At 37.4% G+C, this 22,920-nt stretch overlaps 1 protein-coding gene across 4 annotated transcripts; it reads left to right on the forward strand.

The window, feature by feature from the left end:
- Positions 1-1,721: 1,721 nt before the first annotated feature.
- LOC143881534 (uncharacterized) lies at positions 1,722-9,488 on the forward strand. 4 transcript variants are annotated; one of them, XM_077384643.1, is made up of 5 exons: positions 1,722-1,993; positions 3,684-4,058; positions 7,029-7,265; positions 7,375-7,592; positions 8,961-9,488. In XM_077384643.1, exons 2-5 carry the CDS (start codon positions 3,810-3,812, stop codon positions 9,223-9,225), a joined length of 969 nt encoding a protein of 322 aa, XP_077240758.1. In that variant the 5' UTR covers positions 1,722-1,993; positions 3,684-3,809; the 3' UTR covers positions 9,226-9,488. The 4 variants fall into 4 exon arrangements, with proteins under 4 accessions (XP_077240758.1, XP_077240759.1, XP_077240757.1 ...); XM_077384644.1 differs by having other exon boundaries at positions 3,835-4,058; XM_077384642.1 differs by having other exon boundaries at positions 1,723-1,993; positions 3,789-4,058.
- Positions 9,489-22,920: the final 13,432 nt, after the last annotated feature.

Genomic DNA, 22,920 nt, shown 5'->3' on the forward strand with positions numbered 1-22,920 from the left:
CCCTCCTCACCCAGTTGTTTCTCGCTCTCTTTCCCTCACTATCGGGTATGCTAATTTTCCATTGAAAATATGGTTGCCAAATATGGCCTAAACCTTCAGATTTGCAATCCACATCACTTCCTGGCATGATATGTTTGTCAAGGAGAGAGTCAAAAGAAAGGACCCAAGAGCTCGATTGAGCCCACATGCTAAATTGAAGTAATAGGCCAAGTCATCTGTTCCAATATGAACCATCCAACGATCCGATCCGTTGATTGTGCCCCTGAATGCTTCTTATCTAATGAAGGCCTTATGGCTAGATTGATGGAATCGCATGCGTTGTTAACCAAATAGACTCTTAGTATTTCTCTTTCTCCTCCCATCAAGGAGGGAATATTTAGAAGATTTCAATTTGATTAGAGGTGAAACTCCAATCTCAACCAACTCTAATTAGATTCTTCTTAATTATTTAATTAAAAATAATTTGGGTAATATCTCTACAACTCTAGTCTCTTGTGTATGGGTCCATGTGGGCCACTCACATTAACACCAACACCAAGCTCACAATCTGAATACTCAATTTAGAGCTATTGCCCATCACGACACCATCCAATGGAGCACTACAATTTCGAAGATATCAAAAGACAAGCCATCAACCAACCAAGCATATATGTCTGAGTGACTATAGAGCCAACCAAGCAGGGGGAGACTAAGGTCGCAGCTATAGACACATTATCAAGAGCCATCACACCATCACCTTGAAAGAATAGGAGTAAGATTGAAGATAGATAAAATACTTAATCATGCGAGTCCAATAAGGACCAAGCTACTCACAGGAATGTCCTAATTTGTGAAGCGATCTCCGGTCATTCTGTCTAGGAAAGGGAGGAGTAGATGGCCATGTTTTTTCCTTACGATTCCAAGCCAAAAAACCTTTAACACACTCTCACTAAATTCATAAATCAACACCCCAAATCACAATGGACCATTTATCAGGCGGCTAGGAGGAGCAAAATGGCTTCGTGCGGAATTCCGACACTAAATGGATCATATCTTGCACAATTAAATGAATCAAGGGATTTGATAGGCAATTTTGCAAAAAGACATTTAAGGGTTTGCAGGAGAGAACAGCCACACTGGGGGCTCACCTTTTAGCAGATTTTCTCTCCCTCATTTAGAGGCCGTTTGGATGCGCGGATTTTAGAATCCGGGATTTCTTCAAAATTGTAGATGAGAGATAAGAGGCAAAGCGGACCAGCCGTCGTTTTCTGATTTCTCCCCCTTCTTTCCGTCAACGAGAGAGTAGCAGATCATTCCATATTTTCAGGTTTTAGAAATCTCAAGATGCAGGAGAGATAGATAAAAGCTGGATTTCTTACTTAAAATCTAAGAAACACTGTCAGGACAGTATACAACAGCTTCATCGTGAACCCTCTTTTATATTGTATTCGAACTAAAACCTGGATTCTAAAATCTGCGTATCCAAACGCCCCTTATTGCTCGCAAAAGTGAGCTGTAAAATGGCTTTCTGCGAATTTGCCTTACAAATCTCTTACTTTATTTTAAAAGTATAAAAGATTAAATAACACCATCTCCATTAGCTTAAGCTTTTTGAGTTACTGGTTGTCTAACATGGTATCAGAGCCGAAGGTCCTTAGATCAAACATCATCCACGGCAAAAATTCACATGCAAATCCAAAAGAGGGGCCATATGTGACATGTGATGTGTAGGCCAAACTCCAAAAGAGGGGACACACGTGAGGGGAGTGTTAGAAGTATAAAAGATTAAATAATAGCTTAAGCTTCTGAGTTTTGGAAAAAACAATTCGAGTAAACGGACGAACCGTTGGGACTAAATTTCGGAAATTTCGGAAACAATCTTTGCCGACATCAAGTTTTTCAATATCTGTGCACCCTGAAATATCATCCAAACTCCTCTCCTCTCTCCGTTTTTAATTCCATTTGAAGGGTGTGGTTACGTCTTGTTTAAGGTTTCTCAATCATTCCTACAAAGGTAACATCCCAAAAAATTGCTGTTTTTTACTTTATTATTTTGTTCTTAATGAATTTCTGCTCAATATTACTTCTATTCATGGTTGCATATAACTATGCAGATAGGGCTTTGTTTCTTTTCTTTATATATCTTTTTTCCTTTTCATTGTTCTTGGCAGTACAGTTCAATTTCTTTGTAAGTGGAGTGGAGATCTTTTTCCTTTCTGAATTTCCCAATCCATGGAAACCATATCGAATTTTCGGAAAAAAATTGGGTTGTCTGGATGAAAAGTTTATAGGATGCCGAATTCCATCTTTCAAAGAATGCGGAGAATAAAATGATTGGGTTTTATGGAGATAGAAGAGGGTTGGGTTGTTTTAAAGGAATTATTTGATTCCTATGTACATGGACTTCTCACGAACAAGTTATGTGTCTTACTAAGTTTGGTCTTTTTCTTGTTTATCTGGTTTGGGTCTTACTAAGTTTGGTCTTTTTTCTTCTTTATCTGGGTTCTTTCCCTTGGAATAGCAACTGATTATACGACAGTTTTGACTTGGTTTATATAATTCAAGGTCTCAATACGAATTTTCTTTCATCAGTTAATAGCCCAAGCTTTGGATCTTAGGCCCTGTTCGTTTCAGATTGTGACAACCGATGGTGAGGGCCCCAATCAATTATTGGCCCAAAATTAATTTAAATCATAGGCATAATTCGATTGTTTTCTGTACCAACTTGTGGTTATGTGGAAGTTTCTAAGTTAAAAGAAGAAATTCATTCCGGCATTGCAAATCCCCTTGTCAGAACAAAAAGTTATCTAACTGATCCTCTATTTTAATTTGTTTTGCTTCTTGTTAACTTCTTATATGGAGCCCGTGTTAGAAATCTTACATTAGAAAGCATATTGAATAGGAGATGCCAAAATGAGGGATAACTAAAGATCTAGCAACACTGCAACAGATGTTTGGTCTATTAAGGAAACAGTTGACAAAATAAAAGTTGGGAGGTTGGAAGGCAGGAGCAGCTTGGTTATGTTGTATCAATATTTGTATATGTCAGAAATTCCAAAGACATCAAGGGATTTGATTAGTGTTTGAGGTCAAGATAACGTGTCATGGCACAGGATGCAGGGAGATAAGTATCAAATGAAAGAAGCTCCTGGATGAACCTAGGGTTACAATTTCTGACACCGTATGAACTCAGTCTTATGCAAAATCCTTTGTTAAATTTTTTTATTGATTATATAAGTATGACCATTGCTTGATAAATGATTTGAACACTCAAAAGAAACAGAACTATAAGGAAAAGGGTCAAATTATTCATGGCCTTAATATAATCAAATGTACAGCATAAACCATGCACTCATTAATAATAAGCAAAGGTTTTGCCATGGGATGCAATACTTGGACATGTTGCTGGGGTGGTGGCAGGCCATGTCGTATGCCATTTCCTCTGTGATTCCACCTCATCATAGATTCATGTGAAATCATTACTTTTTGAGGTATTCTTCGACAATCCTCAAAATCATCAATGCATTTTTTATTGTAAGATTGCTGCATGTAGACATGGAAGTCATGGTAATTCATTCTTAATATTTGAGAAATTTGTATGACAAGCTTTGCATTTCCAGGTATATAATGATGTGATTTTACATCTCACATATTTGAAGCATCTGTGCTGCTAATAATTTGTCTTTTTTCTTTTTCTATCGAAGGTCACTTCTGTACTCATATCATCACTCTAGATTCCAGGGCTTGTTATTTTTTCCATTCTGCGTGTTCCTTTGATTGCTCTTCTGGTATTTTGTTGTAAATGTTAGATTCTTTGAAACTATAAAAAGATGCTAAATCCATCTGAGGAGCTAGGAAAGTACTCTATGAACTCTGACGAACACATGAGGGAAGATAGTGAGTCAGTGAGGCTCGTTATCCCAAATGAGCCTGGAATTACTGAAGTTGATATCTTACAAACTCAAGCAAAAGGAAAATGTCAATATATCTGGTGGATAAAGGCCTCGTTGTGCTGCTTGGTTTTGATAGCTTTTCTTCTCATCTTTCTGAAATGGGGAGTTCCATTTGTTCTTGACAAGGTATTTCTAATGACTGTTATTGCTCACTATTACTAGGTTACAAACTATTTCCTTTTAGCTATTTGCTTTCTGAAAATTCTTCTAATGTGGAGATAAATCTGTATGTATCATGCTTTTGCTCTTGCATGTCAAAAATGAAATATTTCTTGTGGTGGCCCATGTAACTTAGACACGGACATGGTGTTAGACTCCGACACGAGGTACACGACACAACGTGAGGTACAAGATAGCACCTCAGAAAACCTTTAACTTCAATGCATAAATACTGTTCTATGAAATTATTGTAAGACATTATTCTGGAGAGTATACTGTTACACAAAATTATTGGAAGACTTTATTCTGATGACTAGAATTTTGTACCTAGCCAAACATAATGACGAATAAGATGATGTAAATAGGCAACTGATTTTGGCACAACCATGTTTTGATAATATGCATGCACTCACCTTGTCGCATATGCTTTAACAGCTGTCAAAAGGCTGCCGAGAGCTTTTTGAGAATTGTAACAGCTGTTAAAGCATATACGACGAGGTGAGTTAGTGCATATTATCAAGACATGATTGTGCCAAAATCAGTTGTCTATAAATAATATTGACAAACTAGAAAGATGATAAGGTAATTTTTTTACCCAAATAGCGGTATCAATGTGTTTGAACGTATATCCTAATGTTCTGAACTCGCTGATCGATTCTGAACTCAACAGAATCAGCTCAATTTGGTTAGACTTTGGGAGCTGAGCCAGACTTCACTGCTATGAAAACCAGTCAAGTTTATAATCAACTTGGCAGGTAGTTATAGACTTTGAAAATTTTAAATTGGTGTGACTTGGGCCCTCGGAAACCTAAGACACTGATATGTCGGCGCTATAGAAAAAGAAGAAAAATTATAAGGTAATGTTTTTTTCCTAATAGCTGTATCAATTTGTGTGTGAACACAAATTATAATGTCCCGAACTCGTTAATTGCCTCTGAACTCAGCTGAGTCAGCTCAATTTGGTTAGGCTTTGAGAGCCGAGCCAAACTTCATTCCTATAGAAACCAGTCAAGTTTATGATCAATGTGGCTGGTAATTATAGAATCGGGACTTTTAAATTGGCGTGACTTGGACATGGGAAATCTAACAAACTATTGTGTCCGTGCTATTTTATGATGATATACTAGCAATAATTCACAGAAACAAATGAAATGGAAAATATATCTAGACAAATAGAAATAGATTAGAATTATATAAGTATTGTATTATACCAATATAAAGTGAGAAGAGAAATAATGGCTTTTCCCTAATAATGCATATAGTTACCAAGAACCTCTTTTTGGGTTGTTGTACCAGTTTCCTAAAAGACTTATAACCATATCTATTTACTTTTTTTTTTTTGAATGGTAACCATATCTATTTACTGTTTCCTAGAAAAGCATATCCGAATCCGTTTCCCAAATATGACCCTGTTTCGTATTTTCCAAAACTCGTTCTGTATTTTTTTAGAAACCCGTTTTTGTATTTTGATACCACTTTTCTATTTTTTGTGACTTTTTTTTTCTTCGTCATCTTCTTAATTTTATAATTTGTTAACATATATTTATTGTAAACTGATGATAATGACATCATTTTATCGATAAAGCTATGTAGTATGACGACAACTATAGTAGAGTAGGAGTAGAAACCCCTTTGCTGACCTATATATAAAGAGGAAAAGGTGTTGCTATTCGGTTCAAATTGGAGAAAACCCTCTGTGGACCTATATAGCAAGAGAAAAAGATGTTGATATGTGATTCAAATTGGAGATGGCATGAATGATGCAAAGAGAATTAGACTGCAAAGAACTATATAAGAAAGAAAATTTACGAATTAGATAAATGTTGGAAACTAGAAACATTGGTGGTTTGAACTACTAGTTTTTTGTAACTAGAAACTTTGTTGATTTTGAACTACTAGTAGTTTTTTGTTGCATAGACTGATAGAGGCTATAACTTGATGAATGCATTTACATACATATGTAGGTAACAACTCAACTTATTATAATTTTGGGAAACATTAAATATTTTACATATCTTGATTTTCTAATACTGGAAAAATACTTGACAATAATAAGATTTGATTGTGTTAGTGTGACATCAAGAAATTATGAAGTTAAGGTAGGAGTTGGGAACTTAGTACTTACGGTGTTAGATTACCCAGTTGGGAACTTAGTCCTTCACTGCTCGAGGAATTATCCTCTGTTAATCTCTATTTTGCAGGGTGAAAGGGTATCTGATATGTGTTTATGAATGATTAGGCGAAGATAAAGTAGGTTTTGGTGAAGTTTAAGTTAATTTGTGGCAATGTAGTGTCTCCTTGTAGACATAGTAGGTTTTCTTTTGGGCATAAGAATCAGTCCTATGCCTTTCATATGCTGTAAGCAGGGGGACTCCTGGTCCCCTCTGTTTTTTGTAATCATTTCAGTATATGAATATATTGTCACTTTTCAAAAAAAAATTCAGAGTATGAGACGATAACATTGATACACATACAACTTTCATTATACATATATTGTATGGTTTTTTGGTTGGTAAGCTGAGATCGAACCTCCGACCTCATGGTCAAGGAACATAGTCTTTACCATTGAGCTAGAGGCTCAATCCCGATATTTTATGGCTTTTGTTATTATGATGTACACAATCATGCTTCTCTTTAAAAAAAGGACTTAAAAAATAAAATTGACTTGGAATGTTATTTCAGGATCCCTCTTGTACTTATTGTTAGGATTAATAAAGTTGCTATTAAAAAAATATATTTCAGGATCCCATATCCTTCCCTGTCCCTACTATAGGCTTCTGGTAAATATGGTCCCCAGCATGCATTTGACAAATTTTTGTAATAATACATGGAGTGTGCCTAATATATAGCAACAATCTGACATTGTTAAATTTCGATCATCAAACATAGATGATTTCATCATGTGAGTGTTCATGACCTCTCATCTTTTTGGTGTAGGTTCTCCTTCCGATCATGAAATGGGAAGCAACTGCTTTTGGCCGGCCCATTCTTGCTCTTGTGCTTATTACCTCGTTGGCTTTGTTCCCTGTGCTCTTAATCCCTTCCGGACCGTCCATGTGGCTGGCAGGAATGATTTTTGGATATGTTCTTGGTTTTGTGATAATAATGATAGGAACTACCATTGGCATGGTATTGCCTTTTCTGATTGGAACATTGTTTCGTGACCGTATTCATGTAAGGCACCATGGTTTTTCATTCATAAAATTGATATGGTGTAAATGGTGAGTGTTATTTTTCTTAGCTGATTCAGTGTGTCTTCTTCATTTTTTCTTAAAATATGCAGATATGGTTAAAGAGATGGCCCCAGAAAGCTGCTGCACTTAGGCTGGCTGGGCAAGGGAGCTGGTTCCATCAGTTTCGAGTGGTTGCACTCTTCAGAGTCTCACCATTCCCATACCCAGTTTTCAACTATGCTATAGTGGTGACAGATATGAATTTCGGCCCATACATATGTGGTTCAATTGCCGGAATGGTACCTGAAGCGTTCATCTACATTTACAGGTCAGTAGTCTGAATTTCATATGATATTGGTTTCTAGTTTCTTTTTTGAAAACAACGTAAAATAGACTCCTTGATCATTTGATTGGTAGGCAAAGGTCTGTGAGGAGTATAGTTTCAAAACTCCCCTCTGTCATCGTCGACTCGCCCGAGTCAACTTCCTTTTCCATTGGCTGCATTCTTGTTCAAGTCCGCATTTTGCCCTATAAGGTCAATCAAAACTCCTCTGACTCTCCACAGTTATGACCGCTTCAATCAAGTACTCAGACGCATCAACCAAGTACTCTGCCTCATCAACCGAGTACTCGATCACGCCGCACCCACTTGACTAGGATTTGCTTTGGCCATGTTTTGTCCTATAACCATTTTTTGAAACAGCAGTGACAAGGATACTACATTTTTTTCTTGAAAATTGTTAGGTTGGACACATCTTTCAGATCTCCCAAGTCTTATTTCTTTTGTTCTTCACTGTGTTGCATGAGTATAGGTATGACCACTGTGTTGCATGAGTATAGGTATGACCAGGGCCAAGGGGGAACAATCTTATGATGCATGAGTATAGGTATGACCAGGGCCCAAGCGCCAAGGGGGAACAATCTTACGAATGAGATCGTCACATGTGAACAACGAAGCATACTGATACTCAACTCAACTAAGACTTTGTCCTAAACTAGTTGGGGAACTAAGCATACCGATAGGTTTATATAATTCTGTTGGTACGGGGTGTAGCCTTACTAATAATGGGAAAGATTGGCGGTCGTAGCATGACCTAAAGAGTGTCGGAATCTCACACTGGTAATGAGTGTCGGATTCGGCAAACCTGAGAAAAAGGATTCGTTGATTCACCAATATATTTTAATTAATTCTAATTTGATTTCTTTTACATGATAATATGGTTATATTAAGTAATATATTGGGAATTTTTGTAGGTTAAGTAAATATAATGTTTTATTTTACTATTAAAATAGATAAAACTCAAAATATGTGATAATTGTAAATTTGATGTAGTAGTATTTAATTAAAAAAATAGATATATGGGAACTAGAAGTGTCGCAGTGAATCCTAAAGTATTGGAATCTGACACGTGTCCGACACAAGTACCTCGCCCATTCGCCCTTTCGGAAGAATCCATGTAACATAGGTTCTTTAGTATGATTTAACCTCATTCATTTAAATCACTTCAGTCAATTTTGTTACACTACTTTAGACTTCTGAATTCTCATCTCACACCAACACTAGCATTAATGCCCAAATTGAGATAAAAAGAAGGCCTCACTCTCTTAATCATCTCATATCAGTTATATTACATAGACCCCTTCATATTTCTTTCACTTTATCTGCTTCTTAGATGGGTTTAGTTTTGTGATGCAGTGGGCGGTTAATAAGGACGTTGGCGGACATGAAATACAGTAATCATCATATGACAACCGTAGAAATAGTTTACAACATCATCTCCTTCGTCGTTGCAATCTTCACCACAGTTGCCTTCACTGTTTACGCCAAAAGAGCTCTAAAAGACCTTGAAAAGAGGGAGGGCAGTGGCGTAGAAGCTGCTGCCAGTGGTGTCCACATTGAGATAGATAAGCTTCCTCTAGAAAGAGACAAGTATATGGGTATCTCATCTTTCCCTCCATAAACATTCAATTTTGAAAATTTTGTCTATGTAAGGCAGGATAAAGGTGATGAGTTTGTGTGGAATCGATCTTTTTTCTTGTAAATAACATGATGAAAAAAGAATTGAGAATTAGTGATAATACTAAAATCAATTTCAGCAAAAAAGGGAAAATGGGCTCTGTAGTGTAGCACTGGCAGGATATTGTAAATTTCCCTATAGCCAAACCATTTGTAACTGAGATTCAGATTTTAACATAAACTAACACATGGGATACCATTTCACAATGCCAATGAGCAAATTGCAGTATCAACTTTCTCTGTGTAAGGCGTTTGTGCATGTAAACAAGATCAAGTTGCAGGATAATGGATTTCTCTTTTCTGATATGCGTGCTTTACCTTCACAAGTGTATGTGGCTGTTTTCCACTGGGATAAACATAAACTAACACATGGGATACCATTTCACAATGCCAATGAGCAAATTGCAGTATCAACTTTCTCAGTTTAAGGCATTTGTGCATGTAAACAAGAGCAAGTTGCAGAATAATGGATTTCTCCATTCTGATATCCGTGCTTTACCTTCACAAGTGTATGTGGCTGTTTTCCACTGGGATTACAGGCCCGTTTTTATTTTATCCTTGGATAGGCTTGACTTGATATTCTTTATTCATGTTTAGAACAGCCCCCAAATGGATAGGGTATACTATACAAGCAAGGTAGCAAATTGATACAGCAACATCTTCATGATACACATCAGCTCCTACATGGCCCCTTAGTGTAGGAGTCTATGTTTGCTCATCTGATGTCTTGTTTAGTCATTTTACTTGTTGCAATTATCTTTAATGGTCTTTTGTTTCATTAAGGGTAATATAGTCATTTCGTATTGTTCTAGGGGCTGCCTATATAAAGCCTCTTTCCCTCTCATTGGTAGTAGGATTTTGAAATTGAAATTTTTGTAGTGATTCTCCTTGGAGAAATTTGAGATAGAGCTTGGCTCTTCTCTTTATCTTTCATCTTTTCTCTTAGGATTATGGGATTTAAAGATTGGTGTTCTAATCATTGTTCCATATCTTTCATTTTTCAATTTCTCATTGGATGCAAGAATGCCATCACTTTGATTCCGCGATTGATCGTGCCCATGCCCCCCCCCCTACCCCTGCTCGTGGTGTTAATCAAATCACCCACCGATTCCGTACTTAATCGAGCTCGTGCATCCCCTCTCTCGTGGTGTTGATCAAGTTCTATTATTTTCTACAAAAAAAAAAAAAAAAAAAAAAAAGAGAAACTATTTTCATATCTATCCGATTTCCAAGATCGTCGAAGAATGGTTCTGGATCCAACTGCTTCAATTGGTATCAGAGCAGTTGGATCCGGAAGCATTCTTCGACGATATTGTCCTCCTCTTTTGTATCTTCGCATATATTTGAATTCCCAATCGCAAAAAAACAAACTAATCCTTTTGGTTTCTCTTTGCCTCGGTATTCAAATTCAACCAATAGCCTGCCAGCCACCTACTAGCCCAGAATTTGCATCTCAATGAGAACTTTAAAATGACTGTAAATATCGATTTGGTGTACAGAAAGTGAACCAGGTGGATTATTGCAATCATTGAAGAGAAAGTAATTTAACCTCTACATAGTTTCATTTGTCTAAAGACTATGCTTCTTATATGATCATATTTGCGTGAATTCACAGTATTTAGATTCTGCCAATCCTCAGGTCCAATTTCTTCCCATTGGAAATAATCAACTGATCAAAATTTTCCGAATATACCCATAACCCAAATTCTGCAGCCCATATGAAACCATTAATGTTTCGAAAACCACATATCAGAATGGATACAAGATTCAAACATAGACAAATCAATCAATGTCGCAAATTCAAAATCCGCCAAATTGCATTACCAATATTTCCAAATTTAACATTTTCAACCCATTTGGATTTCGAGTACTATCTCTAACAATCATAAACAACCAAAGGGAAGTTCATTCTTCATTGTTTTGTCACTGGCCATAATCATATATCTACATGTACATTGCATTCCTTTGCATAAAAATCATTGCTCTCAATAAATGATTTCAAGAACTCATAAGAAAATTCTTGATCGTTATCTTGATTGTTTAATTCGTTTGTATGAGATCCAACAGGCGAATCTGAAGTAATGGGCTTCATGAAACAGAGATAGTAACCTTTACCTGAATCTTCACAAGATCTTTTCTTTCTACATAGTTTCTTGAACTTTTTGAATGGCAGAATGACAATTTGTTTTGCCTTTTTAATCTTCTTCCTATACCCTTTCTTATTTTTTCCATCCTTGCCTGAGATGAGGAGCACTTCATCCTCACCATTTTCTCCATGTGTGTCTTTATCAGACATGAAAAGATCTCAGAAATTCACAAGAAAATAAGATAAAATGGGTTAAAACAGAAAAAGAGAGGAACCAATCTGGAATTGAATTTGGAGGACTAGGTTTTGTATCGAATTAGTTTCAGATTTAGAGATTTTGTTGCCAGATTCCATGGAAAATGAGGGGAAAAAATTATTTAATTTTAACGTATCTGCGTCTCATTATAAGTAGGGAAATGATATCACCACTACCGTATTTTGATGATCGCACTCCTCACTTTATTAAACGTACGGTACGGACATCACCATAGGATGATCCAAACCGTCCATTAGATGGGCCATAGTCTAAATAGGCTGTGCCCAAAAAATTATTTCCATAGAATGATCCTAACCCTCCGATCTAGAGATGGTTAGGATCAACCCTCTAATATGCAGTCCCTCTATAGATCGGAGGGTTAGGATCATCCTATGGAAATGATTTTTGGGGCACAACCCATTTAGGCTGTGGCCCATCTAATGGGCAGCTTGGATCATCCTATGGTGCGGTCCGTACCATACGTTTTAATAATGTGAGGATCATCAAAATACGGTAGTGGTGATATCATTCCCTATAAGTATTCTGCAAATTGACACGTGTCATCTCCTTGAAGATTCCAGAGCCTGAAATTTTGTGTTAATTATACACAGGAATTCAATGTGTACACCATCTTTGTCAGCCTGAAATTTGATTGATTGTTTGCAGTTACATTTGGATTTGCTAGGGACTATCGCAGTAGGCATTTCGCAGGCTGGCTGCTGCATGAGAGAGTAGGCAACAGATTTTGTCTTATTATATCCCTTTTCTATATATGTGAGTTTCAGTTTGTACCCGTTTTTGTCACTTACCCCCATTAAAAAGAGAAATATAATAAGAGGATGAAAAGGAGGTAGAAGATAAGGAGGAGTGTACTTACTAAAATTGGCAACCTGGTAAAAGTATGATCTGTCATTGACTTCATGTGTTCTTCACCGACTAGTGATAACCATGGTTTTAAATTTCGGATTTCCGAAATCGAGTAAACCCGAAACGGTCATTTATTTCGGCCGAAATTTCGGAATTTTGGTCGAAATTTCGGTTTATCAGAAATTTGACCCAAAAAATATGTTTTTTTAATATTAATTTAATATTTCACCGAAATTTCGACCGAAATTTAATATTGAATAAAATATTAGTTTCGGGTCAAGTACCAGATTTCAACCGAGAAATTTCAAAATTTCATGGCCCGAAACGGGTACCGAAACCGAAATTTTAAACCTTGGTGATAACATGGTTTTAAATTTCGACCGAAGAGGACCGAAACCAGTATTTGGCGAAATTAAATATTTCGCCATTTACCAAATTTTGGCCGAAATTTCGAGAAAATACAATCTTTATTTTTTTTAAAAAAAAACGTTACAAAATTTCGGCCGAAATTTTGGAAAATTTCTGTCCGGAATTTCGAAGGGAGTACCAAATTTCGGTCTTCCGAATGTCCGAAACGGTTACTGAAACTGAAATTTTAAACCATGCTAGTGAAGGAGGAAGACCCAATAGTAGTTCGGAAAAAAAAAGTTACATAGAAAACAACCAGAAAATGCATTTTGTTTATGAAATGACAGCCCTTTCGAAGCAGTTTTACGTCCTAATCCCTCATTTCTAATCTTTTGGATGCGCTATCACTATGTTCCTTATCCCTCACTGCAACTCGGGTCGGGTTGGATCGGGTTGAGGGCGACCCTAGGCCAACCCGAGATATCATTCCCTCAACAATAACCCAGCCCATGAAAGCTGAGGTCATGCAGGTGAAAAGTCAGCTCGTGTCAGGAAAATGTGGGGTTGTAAGTAAACTGTGGGGTCTTGTCAAAAAAAGTGAGGTCATGTCAGTGTGGGTTCATTTTGGGGAAGTGGGGTCGTGTCAGGAAAATTCCAAGCACAACTCCACTTTCTATACACGACCCCACTTTCTTGGCACAACCTCACTTTTCCAACACTACCCCACATTTTATCGTAGTAACCTAACTTTTTCCTGACCCGACTCCATTTTTCACCAATACGATCCCAACTAAAGATGGCCTCTTGGCAGCAACCAACAAATGAAGAGGGTCTGAAGATGCACTTAAGAGTGTCTTAGTGTCTTTTAAACAATTATAAAAGACACTAAAAGACCCGGGTTTAAAATTAAAAAATTTGCGTAGTGTTTTTATTCTCTTTAGTCTTTTTAATGTTGACACTCCTCTTTCACTCTTCTTCCTTCTTTCTCTAAGTACAGGCATACAGGTTCGCCATCGTACAGGCATACAAGTAATATATCCTCGACATTTGATTTCCTAGAAGCCACTTGCATAAGTGGGGAAATAGCAGTTTTTAATTAACTTGGAATGCCTAATTCTCTTTATCATTTCCTTCTTTTTTTCTGATGGGTAAGCTGGGGTTAGGGGGACCCTGACCAGATATATTAGAAAAAAAGAGACAACAAAGATTACAAAGGCGGCCTAAAGCGGAGCCAAGAGAGAAAAGAATCATTGAAAAGCAAAATCAAAGCATCAGACCGAAGTCAGCAAAGGTCAAAGGCTCCGAACCAGGAACCAGGTAAAGAGCGAGCCAGCGTCTATCAGATAGACTTGATATAGAGCAAAAGAAGCCGACCATAGAAATGGGGAGAGCATAATCATTTCCTTCTTTTATCATCATCATCACAATTATTTTTCTTTTTCCACCATAATCATTTGTATTTTATAATAGGTATCTTAACTGTTAGAGCAAATGTAGTAATCAATTGCATTTCTAGAAGTTAAATTGAGTACAGGACTATATCAATATATCATGACACTCTCTAACGTTTCTCCCTCAAGTTCGCTGCTCCTGGAACCTATATTGAGCCGAGCTTGGTTGCCAAGAGGCCATCTTGAACCCAAAAGATATGATTCTTCCCCTCTTTTAAGGTCATGTAAGCGTTGTGTTCCTTTTATGTCTTACGTTTTGTACTATCTACTTAATGTAAGTCACATACCAAAATTCAGATTCGATTTAATAAAATTTATATTACTTTAACTATCACCGTGCCTACTCACTATGGGCACCTTTGCTACCCAGACCTCCGTCCTCTAAACTTATCTTCATTTTCTTTGGGTTATGTTTTTTTCTTGTATTTTTTTGTTTGGCTCTAGGTGAACCCGAACCCAACCGACCCGACTCAACCTGACCCTTTTCGGGTTAGTTGGGTTAGGGTTGAGAGGTTTAGCAGCAGATTGGGTTAGGATTGACCATCCTCAACCCGAGGCTCGGGTTGGGTCGGGTTAGGGTTGAAGGAATCGGTTGGGTTAGGGCTGAGGGAATGATATCTTGAACATTGCTCGGCCCAATTTCCAACCGAACGAGGTTCAACCCGACCTGAACCGAGTTTTTAAGCTTACAAAAAAAATTGATAAAAAATGTCGGGTTTCACTCAAGTCCGACCCAATCTCAACTCGGGTTGGGAAATCCGAACCCTCACCCGACCCGAGCTCAACGCGACACAACTTTTTTTTTTGGGTTGAACCCGAACCGGCTTTTCTTTTTCCAGGTTGAACCCGACCCGAGTTGCACACTTGCACCCCTTTTTTCTTTTTTTTTAGTGTTGAGAGAGGGGTAAGGTGGTGAAGTGGCTAAAAATCAGGAAACAAAAACCTCTACTCACCCTCAACTCAATTGTGCAGTACAAAATCTCTCTCCTTACTCCACTTGGCCCACTCCTCTCTCAGCACTTGTAGACACTAATTTATCTTTAAAAAATTCCTAGCTGCCAAACATGGCCTAATTTTGAGTCCAATAATTAGTTTTGGATTCAAATTGATGCTCAAAATCCAAAAATGTTCATTTTGGATTTTGAGAATTGATTACCAGTCAAAAACAAATTATTTGACTCGAACTTCAGGCAATTTTGAGTCTAATAATCAGTTTTCGAATCTAAATCATTTCCCAAAATCCAAAACCAACAGGTGAAAAAGAACAAAGCCCGTGGGTTCTCTACGTGGAAAGAGAGACAAACAAAACAAGGGAAGAGAGAAATAAGAGATAAAATCACAAAAACCATGTGATCGTCCATCCAACCTTCCACGTGTTAAAGTAAAGGTCCTACTACGGTGGCGTCCACGTCCAAAAGCAAACTACGAATTCAAACCCTCTCCCCCCATTTCATTTCTACCAAACCACCTCAAACCCACATCCCTCTCATTTCTAACAAAATAACTACCTCTCTCTCTCTCTCTCAAATAGTTCTCTCCCTCTACTTTTCTTTCTTAGCATTCCCTTCTCACAAAAAGCCCACCAACACCGTCTCTCTAAACGGAGCCAAGGAAAGTATACAGAAAAGACAGTTCTTTAGTTAGTGATCCCAGCTCGGTGAGCCAATGGCCAGTGTAAATCACTCTACATCGACTCGTTTTGCTCAAACTCCGGTACAGAACCGGTCGTACTCCTCGAGGGTTTTACCGACTATCGCCCGTGATTGAAACTATTAGTCCTATAATTACCATGAGATTCTACTATCGGCATTCTCCACCCGTAGATATTCAATCAAAGATGGATTCGTCATGATCCAACGGTCTCAAATGGCACAGATACATGGCTCTTCTTTTTATTTTATTTTCTAGTTTCTGTTTTGTCATTAACTTTCTTTGAAGTGTGAAAACACATGCATGAATGTTTGCACTAATTCTAATATCTATATTTCCATTTCAATGGATTTTTGGCAATTGGGTGTGAACTGAAATTAGAGGCAATAGGGTTGTCATTATTAAGTTTCCATGGAATCTGGTTTTTCCAGGATTACGAGGCATTGATGACTAACAAAGATAAGAAAGCCTTATTGTTCAAATGTCAAAAGTTGTATAGGGATGTGTGTGTGGATCACAAATTCACAATCCCCATGGTCTTTATCTTTGTTGATGAAGAGTAAACTAGAGTTTCTTTTCTTGGAGGGCATGTTTGGATGGACGAATTTTATTCTTTTTAGAAGAACTTTTTCTGGGTTTCATTAAACACATCACTCTCTTCGCGTTGTGCTAAGTAGGGGTGGACATGTTCGGTTCCGGGGTATACCCAGAACCGAACCATATGCAATCGGTTCCTAGAATTTGGAGTCAGAACCGAACCATATATCTTTGGAACCGAACAGGTTCGGTTCTGGGTTTACCCAACCTTTATTTTATAATTTTTTTCCACGATTGAGATTTTATTCGTTTTTAATAACTTCCGATTAAAACTTTAAAAGGCAAAGCAAAACGTTAAAGTGAGGTAAGTGAAAAGTCTAAAGCATTTTCTTCTCATGGAAACCGTATTGGGGGGGGGGGGGGGGGGGGGTGATTTTATCCGATTGGGGGGAGGGGGGATATGATCCTACTCAGTTCTCGGTTCCAAGATCCAAAACCCAGAACCGAACCGCATTCTCACCGTTCCAGGAACCTAGAACCGGAACCGAACCACCAAATCCTAGAACCGAACCGAACCAAATAGGCCGGTTCGGTTCGGTTCTTAGGGTTGAACCGGAACCATGTCCACCCCTAGTGCTAAGGCTCTCGTAAAAAACTAAAATATATGCACAATTCAACGTATATAGAAGTAGAAAGAATGGATAATAGATTCCCATTTCTTTACTTCCTTTTTTTCTTCTGATTTGAAAAATGGCTTGCACTTTGAAAATTTTGCAGCCGACAAGAACTGCCACAAGAATAGTAAATGGCAATCAAACAACGGTAGGAAAGGAAAAATGTGTCCTCTGATTTTCCCATCAAAATATGATTTTTGGTGCTGGAAAAATTGGCTGTCCTAATCTTGTGTCTTATTTTTGCTTTCTTCCATCATTATTCAACAATGGTTTTGAACCTTATGATATGTATCCAATGGATACGGTTAGCATCCAATTTTTATTCCGAAATTTAGTCAGATGGCCCCCTTTTCTTCCCTCGGCCACCCCCTCTAGTATATTTATGACTACAATTTTTACACTAGAAGGGATTACCTGGGTTAGACAAGGCGGTGAATATACATTTCCCTATTAAGAAAATCCACATTCAAGTTCTATGACCAATTGGGCAAATAGTAAGAATAATAGAGCAATCGCATTCATGTCATGTCATTTACAAATGTGTCCGAGGGATCTGTATGTTGAAACCATGTGGAGAGGCTTGAAGTCAAACTTTAGTTTCTCCTTCAAATTCAAAACGGAGCTGATAAGGGCACCCATTATTTTATTTTCAATCTTTATTAGGGGCCGTTGGATACTCGGATTTTAGAATCTTGGATTTTCTCAAAATCCGGGATTGAACAAATTCTGATTTTAAAATCCAGGATTTTAAAATGTACTGTTTGGATAACATCCTTTAATTTTCAAGAATTCACTATTTTAGCGTTTGGATGCAACCTGGATTTCAAAAACCCTGATTTTGGTTTTTAATGTGTAATTAAATGTTATAAATTCAAAAAGGCTAATGATATTAGCACTACCATAATTTATAATGGCACTAACTCATCTTGTCTTTTATTAGTTAAATAGCTGCCAATGATTATTACAGTTTTCAAAACGCCCTTAGGCGATTGATATTTGCACTACCATAATTTATAATGGCACTAACTTATCTTGTCTTTTATTATTTAAATAGTTGCCACTGATTATTACAGTTCTCAAAACGCTCTTAGGTTATTGATATTTGCACTACCATAATTTATAATGGCACTAACTCATATTGTCTTTTATTATTTAAATAGCTGCCATGATTATTGCATTTCTCAAAACGCTCTTAGGATATTGATATTTGCACTACCATGATTTATAATGCCATTAACTCATCTTGTCTTTTATTATTTACATCCCGGTGATCCAGGATACGGGCATACAACTCCAAAAGCTACATTGAAGAAAGGATCACATCTAAAGGGAGAGATGGCTATTTACGTTCACATCAGAGCAACCATGAAAGGTTTATCATCAAAGAGGGGAAAAAAGGTTGTTTTGAAGCAAGAATTTTCAATAAAAAGTTCCTCAATGCAAATGGCGAATGAAAGAAGGCTGCATGAAAAGGATTAATTATGAAATGGAGGAACAACACCCATCAATGGGAAGTAAATCATGTAATCAATATAAATGGTCTGTCTATAATCTTGCATTTCACCATTCAAAATTGAAACAAAGTTTACACATTGAGAAATGGAACAGTTCTCTCCCTCTCATTTTCTTTCTTAGTCTTCCCTTCTCACAAAAAGCCCACCAACACCGTCTCTCTAAACGGAGCCAAGGAAATTATACAGAAAGGACAGGTCTTTTCTATTATATTAGTATTAGTTAGTGATCCTGGCTCGGTGAGTCAATGGCCAGTTTAAATCACTCTGGACTGATCTTTCGGCCTGAATTCGCCTTCTCGAGCCCCACTCATATTGAGAAGAGACAACTCTTTCTCCGGAGCTACCACTTCTGCCGAAAATGAAGCTTTTCCGAAAGGATAAAGTGATGCAGATATTATGATTTATTTTCGTATTATTTAGTTTCTAGTATTTTTATTTCCATGTTAATTATTAGTTTCTAGGATTTTATTTTTTATGTTATTTAGAATTAGGAAGTTTAGTATTTTAGGGATCCTCTATTTTTCTTCACGGTCCTACATCATAAAGTCCTCTCTCATCCGAGTCAAGCGCCTTGTTTGGGTGAAACTCAGAGCAGCACCAAGGCTACATCGACTCGTTTGGCTCAAACTCCGGTAAAGAACCGGCCGTAAACGAGGCTTTTACCAACTATCACCCGTGACTGAAAATTGTTAGTCCTATAATTACCATGAGATTCTACAATCGGCATTTTCCACCCGTAGATTTTCAATCAAAAATGGAACCCAAATGATGCAACGGTCTCAAATGGCACAGTTACATGGCTCTTCTTTTTGTTTTATTTTCTAGTTTCTGTTTTGTTATTAACTTTCTTCGAAGTGTGAAAACACATGCATGAATGTTTGCACTAATTCTAATATCTATATTTCCATTTCCATGGATTTTTGGCATTTGGGTGTGGACTGAAATTAAAGGCAATTGGTTGTCATTATTAAGTTTCCATGGAATTTGGTTTTGAGGCCCAAAGCATAACAAGATAAGAAAGCCTTCTTGTTCAAATGTCAAAAGGTGTATAGGGATGGGGGTGTGGATCACAAAGTCACAACCCTCATGTCCTTTTCTCTTTGTTGATGAAGACTAAACTAGAATTGGAGCGCATGTTTGGATGTATGAATTTTATTCTTTTTAGAAGAGAGATTTGCTAAGCTTCATCGCAAAAGGCTTTTCAAGCTGGTCTGTTGCACGTCAGACCAGCCACCTCGTGAATGGAGACAAAAGCTGTTGTCTTCAATAACCAGGTGGCTGGTATGATATGCGACGACAGACCAGCGAGAAAACCTTTTTACATAGACGCTAGCAATTCCCTTTAGAACTACTCTTCTGCGTTGTGCTAATGCTCTCGTAAAAACTAAAATATATGCATAACTCGACGCATATAGAAGTAGAAAGAATGGAAAATAGATTCCTATTTCTTTACTTCCTTTTTCTTCTGATTTGAAAAAGAGAAAACGGTTTCCACACACAAGTATTGTAGATAAGTTATCTACACACTAGCTTAAAATACAGTGAGGGGATATTGTTGATCATTTGATTGGCCCTCACATAGATAGAGTGTCTACAAAAAATCAGCTCCATAGGATCATCCCAAACCTACGATTTGTGGAGATAAAATGGACGTGTATAAACCTTCACAAATCTATCCATTTTTTGCCTCGACGGTTCGGACGGTTAGGATGATCCAATGGAGCTAATTTTTTGTGGACACTCTATCTATATGAGGGCCAATCCAATGAATGGTTTGGATCACCCAAACAATGTGGGCCTCTACTGTATTTTAAGCTAGTGAGTAGATAACTTATCTACACTTGTGTGTACGTTTTCTCTTTGAAAAAAAAAAAAAAACATGGCTTTCATTTAGAAAATTTTGCAGCCGACAAGAACTGTCACAAGAATAGTTAGTGGCAATCAAACAACCGTAGGAGGAAAAATGTCTCCATTGATTTTCCCATCAAAACATGACTTTTAGTGCAACCTTGAAACGGCAATGTTTCATCGTGCCCTGGTTGCTCATTATAGCAATCAGGTTGCCATGAGAAATTGGGTTTCCTAATCTTGTGTCTTATTTTTGCTTTCTTCTATCATTATTCAACAATGATTTTGAACCTTAAGATATGTATCCAATGGATACGGTTAGCATCCAATTTTTATTCCGAAATTTTGTCAGATGGATGGATCTTTGAAGGGAAGTGATAAATTGCCCCTTTTTCTTGCCTCAGCCACCCCCTCTAGTATATTTATGACTCCAATTTTTACACTAGAAGGGATGGCTTGGGTTAGAAAAGGTGGTGAATATACATTTCCCTACTAAGAAAATCCACATTCAAGTTCTTTGACCAAATGGGCAAATAGCCAAATAGTAAGAATAATATAGCAATCGCATTCATGTTATGTCATTTACAAATGTGTCCGAGTGATCTGTATGTTGAAACTATGTGGAGAGGCTTGAAGTCAAACTTTAGTTTCTCCTTCAAATTCAAATGGAGCTGATAAGGGCACCCATTATTTTATAAAATACAACTTTATTTTCAATCTTTATTGGGGTGTTTGGGCACCAATTGAGGAGAAGATGAGAAGCACCGCTTAAGATGGTTTGGACCTTTGGATGCTCTGGTGAGAAGAGGCGACTCGTGCCAAATTGATGGAGTAAAAAGATGTAGGAGCAGAACGAAAACAACTTGGGTAGACACAGTGAGAAAAGACTTGATAGCTAGGAACATAACAGAGAACATGACCTTGGACATGATAGAATGGAAGAAAATGATCCACGTAGAAGAACCCAACTAGAACCAGGATTAGAGCTGGGTAGATTCATTTTACCTTCTTCATGAATTTTTTTCTAAATGATTCATTTGGTCGACCCCAAATAGTTTGGGACAAAGGCTTTGTTGAGTTGAGTTGAGAAATAGGGGCCGTTTGGATACGCGGATTCTATAATCTTGGATTTCCTCAAAATCCGGGATTGAAGAAATTCGGATTTGAAAATCCAGGATTTTTAAATGTACTGTTTGGATAACATCCTTTAATTTTCAAGGATTCACTATGGATTCACTATTTTAGGGTTTGGATGCGACCTGGATTTCAGAAACCCTGATTTTGGTTTTTAAGGTGTAATTAAATGTTATAAATTCAAAATGGCTAATGATATTAGTACTACCATAATTTATAATGGCGCTAACTCATCTTGTCTTTTATCATTTAAAAAGCTGCCAATGATTATTAGTTCATCAGCAAGGTTTTAAATTTCGGTTTAATTTAGTTCATCAGTGAAAGGGAAATATTTCGGTTTCTGTTTGAAATTTTAACTGAAATCTTTTAAAATAACAAAAACATTTCGGTATGAAAATCATTAGGGCTGGCAATTTCACCTGGAAAAGCGGGGATCCGCCCCGCCCCGCTTGGGGAGGGGATTCCCCGATTTGAGTGGGGAAGGGGATTTAAAACCCGGTGCGGAGAAGGGGATGGAGTTCGCCCCGCCCTGCTCCGCATTAATGCCATTTTTTCTTGTATTTTTTTAAGTGTTTTTTTTTTTTTTAGGAAAACTACTAGAAACCCCTTGGATCAAAACATATCTACAAGATTCCCCCAAAATTTTCATAATTTCCATTAGTACACTTTTGTCCCTGAAATAGCTTTTTATGTTTTCTTTTACCCATAATTCATTGGGCATTGTCCCTCATTATATTAGTATATTACCCTTAGAAATCCCTAAAATCTCTCCATCGAACCATCACTGTAAGGCAACATTAAATTCTTTGAAAATCTCCCTCCCCCAAATAAAGGCAACATCTCTCTGATGAGTGATGAGATTTTATATGGTGTGCGCTCGTATAGTCCATTATTTTTCAAAAAGTAATGTATGGGCTACACCATAGGATGATCCAAACCGTCCATTTGATAGGCTACAATTTAAAAGTACTTTACAGGCCACACCATAGATCATCCAAACCGTCCATTTGATGGGCCACAACGTAAATAGATTGCGGCCCAAAAATCATTTCCGTAGGATGATTGCAACCCTCCGATCTATAGAAGGTACCATAATATGCAATTCCTCTATAGATCAGAGGGTTGGGATTATCCTATGGAAATGATTTTTGGGCCACAACCTATTTACGTTGTGGCCCATCAAATGGACAGTTTGGATTATCCTACAATGTGCCCATCAAGTGGAAGGTTTGGATCATCCTATGCCTATGGTAGTATGGTGTGCCCATCAAATG

This window comes from Tasmannia lanceolata, unplaced genomic scaffold (assembly GCF_043159265.1).
Source record: "Tasmannia lanceolata isolate RefF3 unplaced genomic scaffold, GAP_Taslan_0.1 ptg000007l, whole genome shotgun sequence".
NCBI classification, from domain to species: Eukaryota; Viridiplantae; Streptophyta; class Magnoliopsida; order Canellales; family Winteraceae; genus Tasmannia; species Tasmannia lanceolata.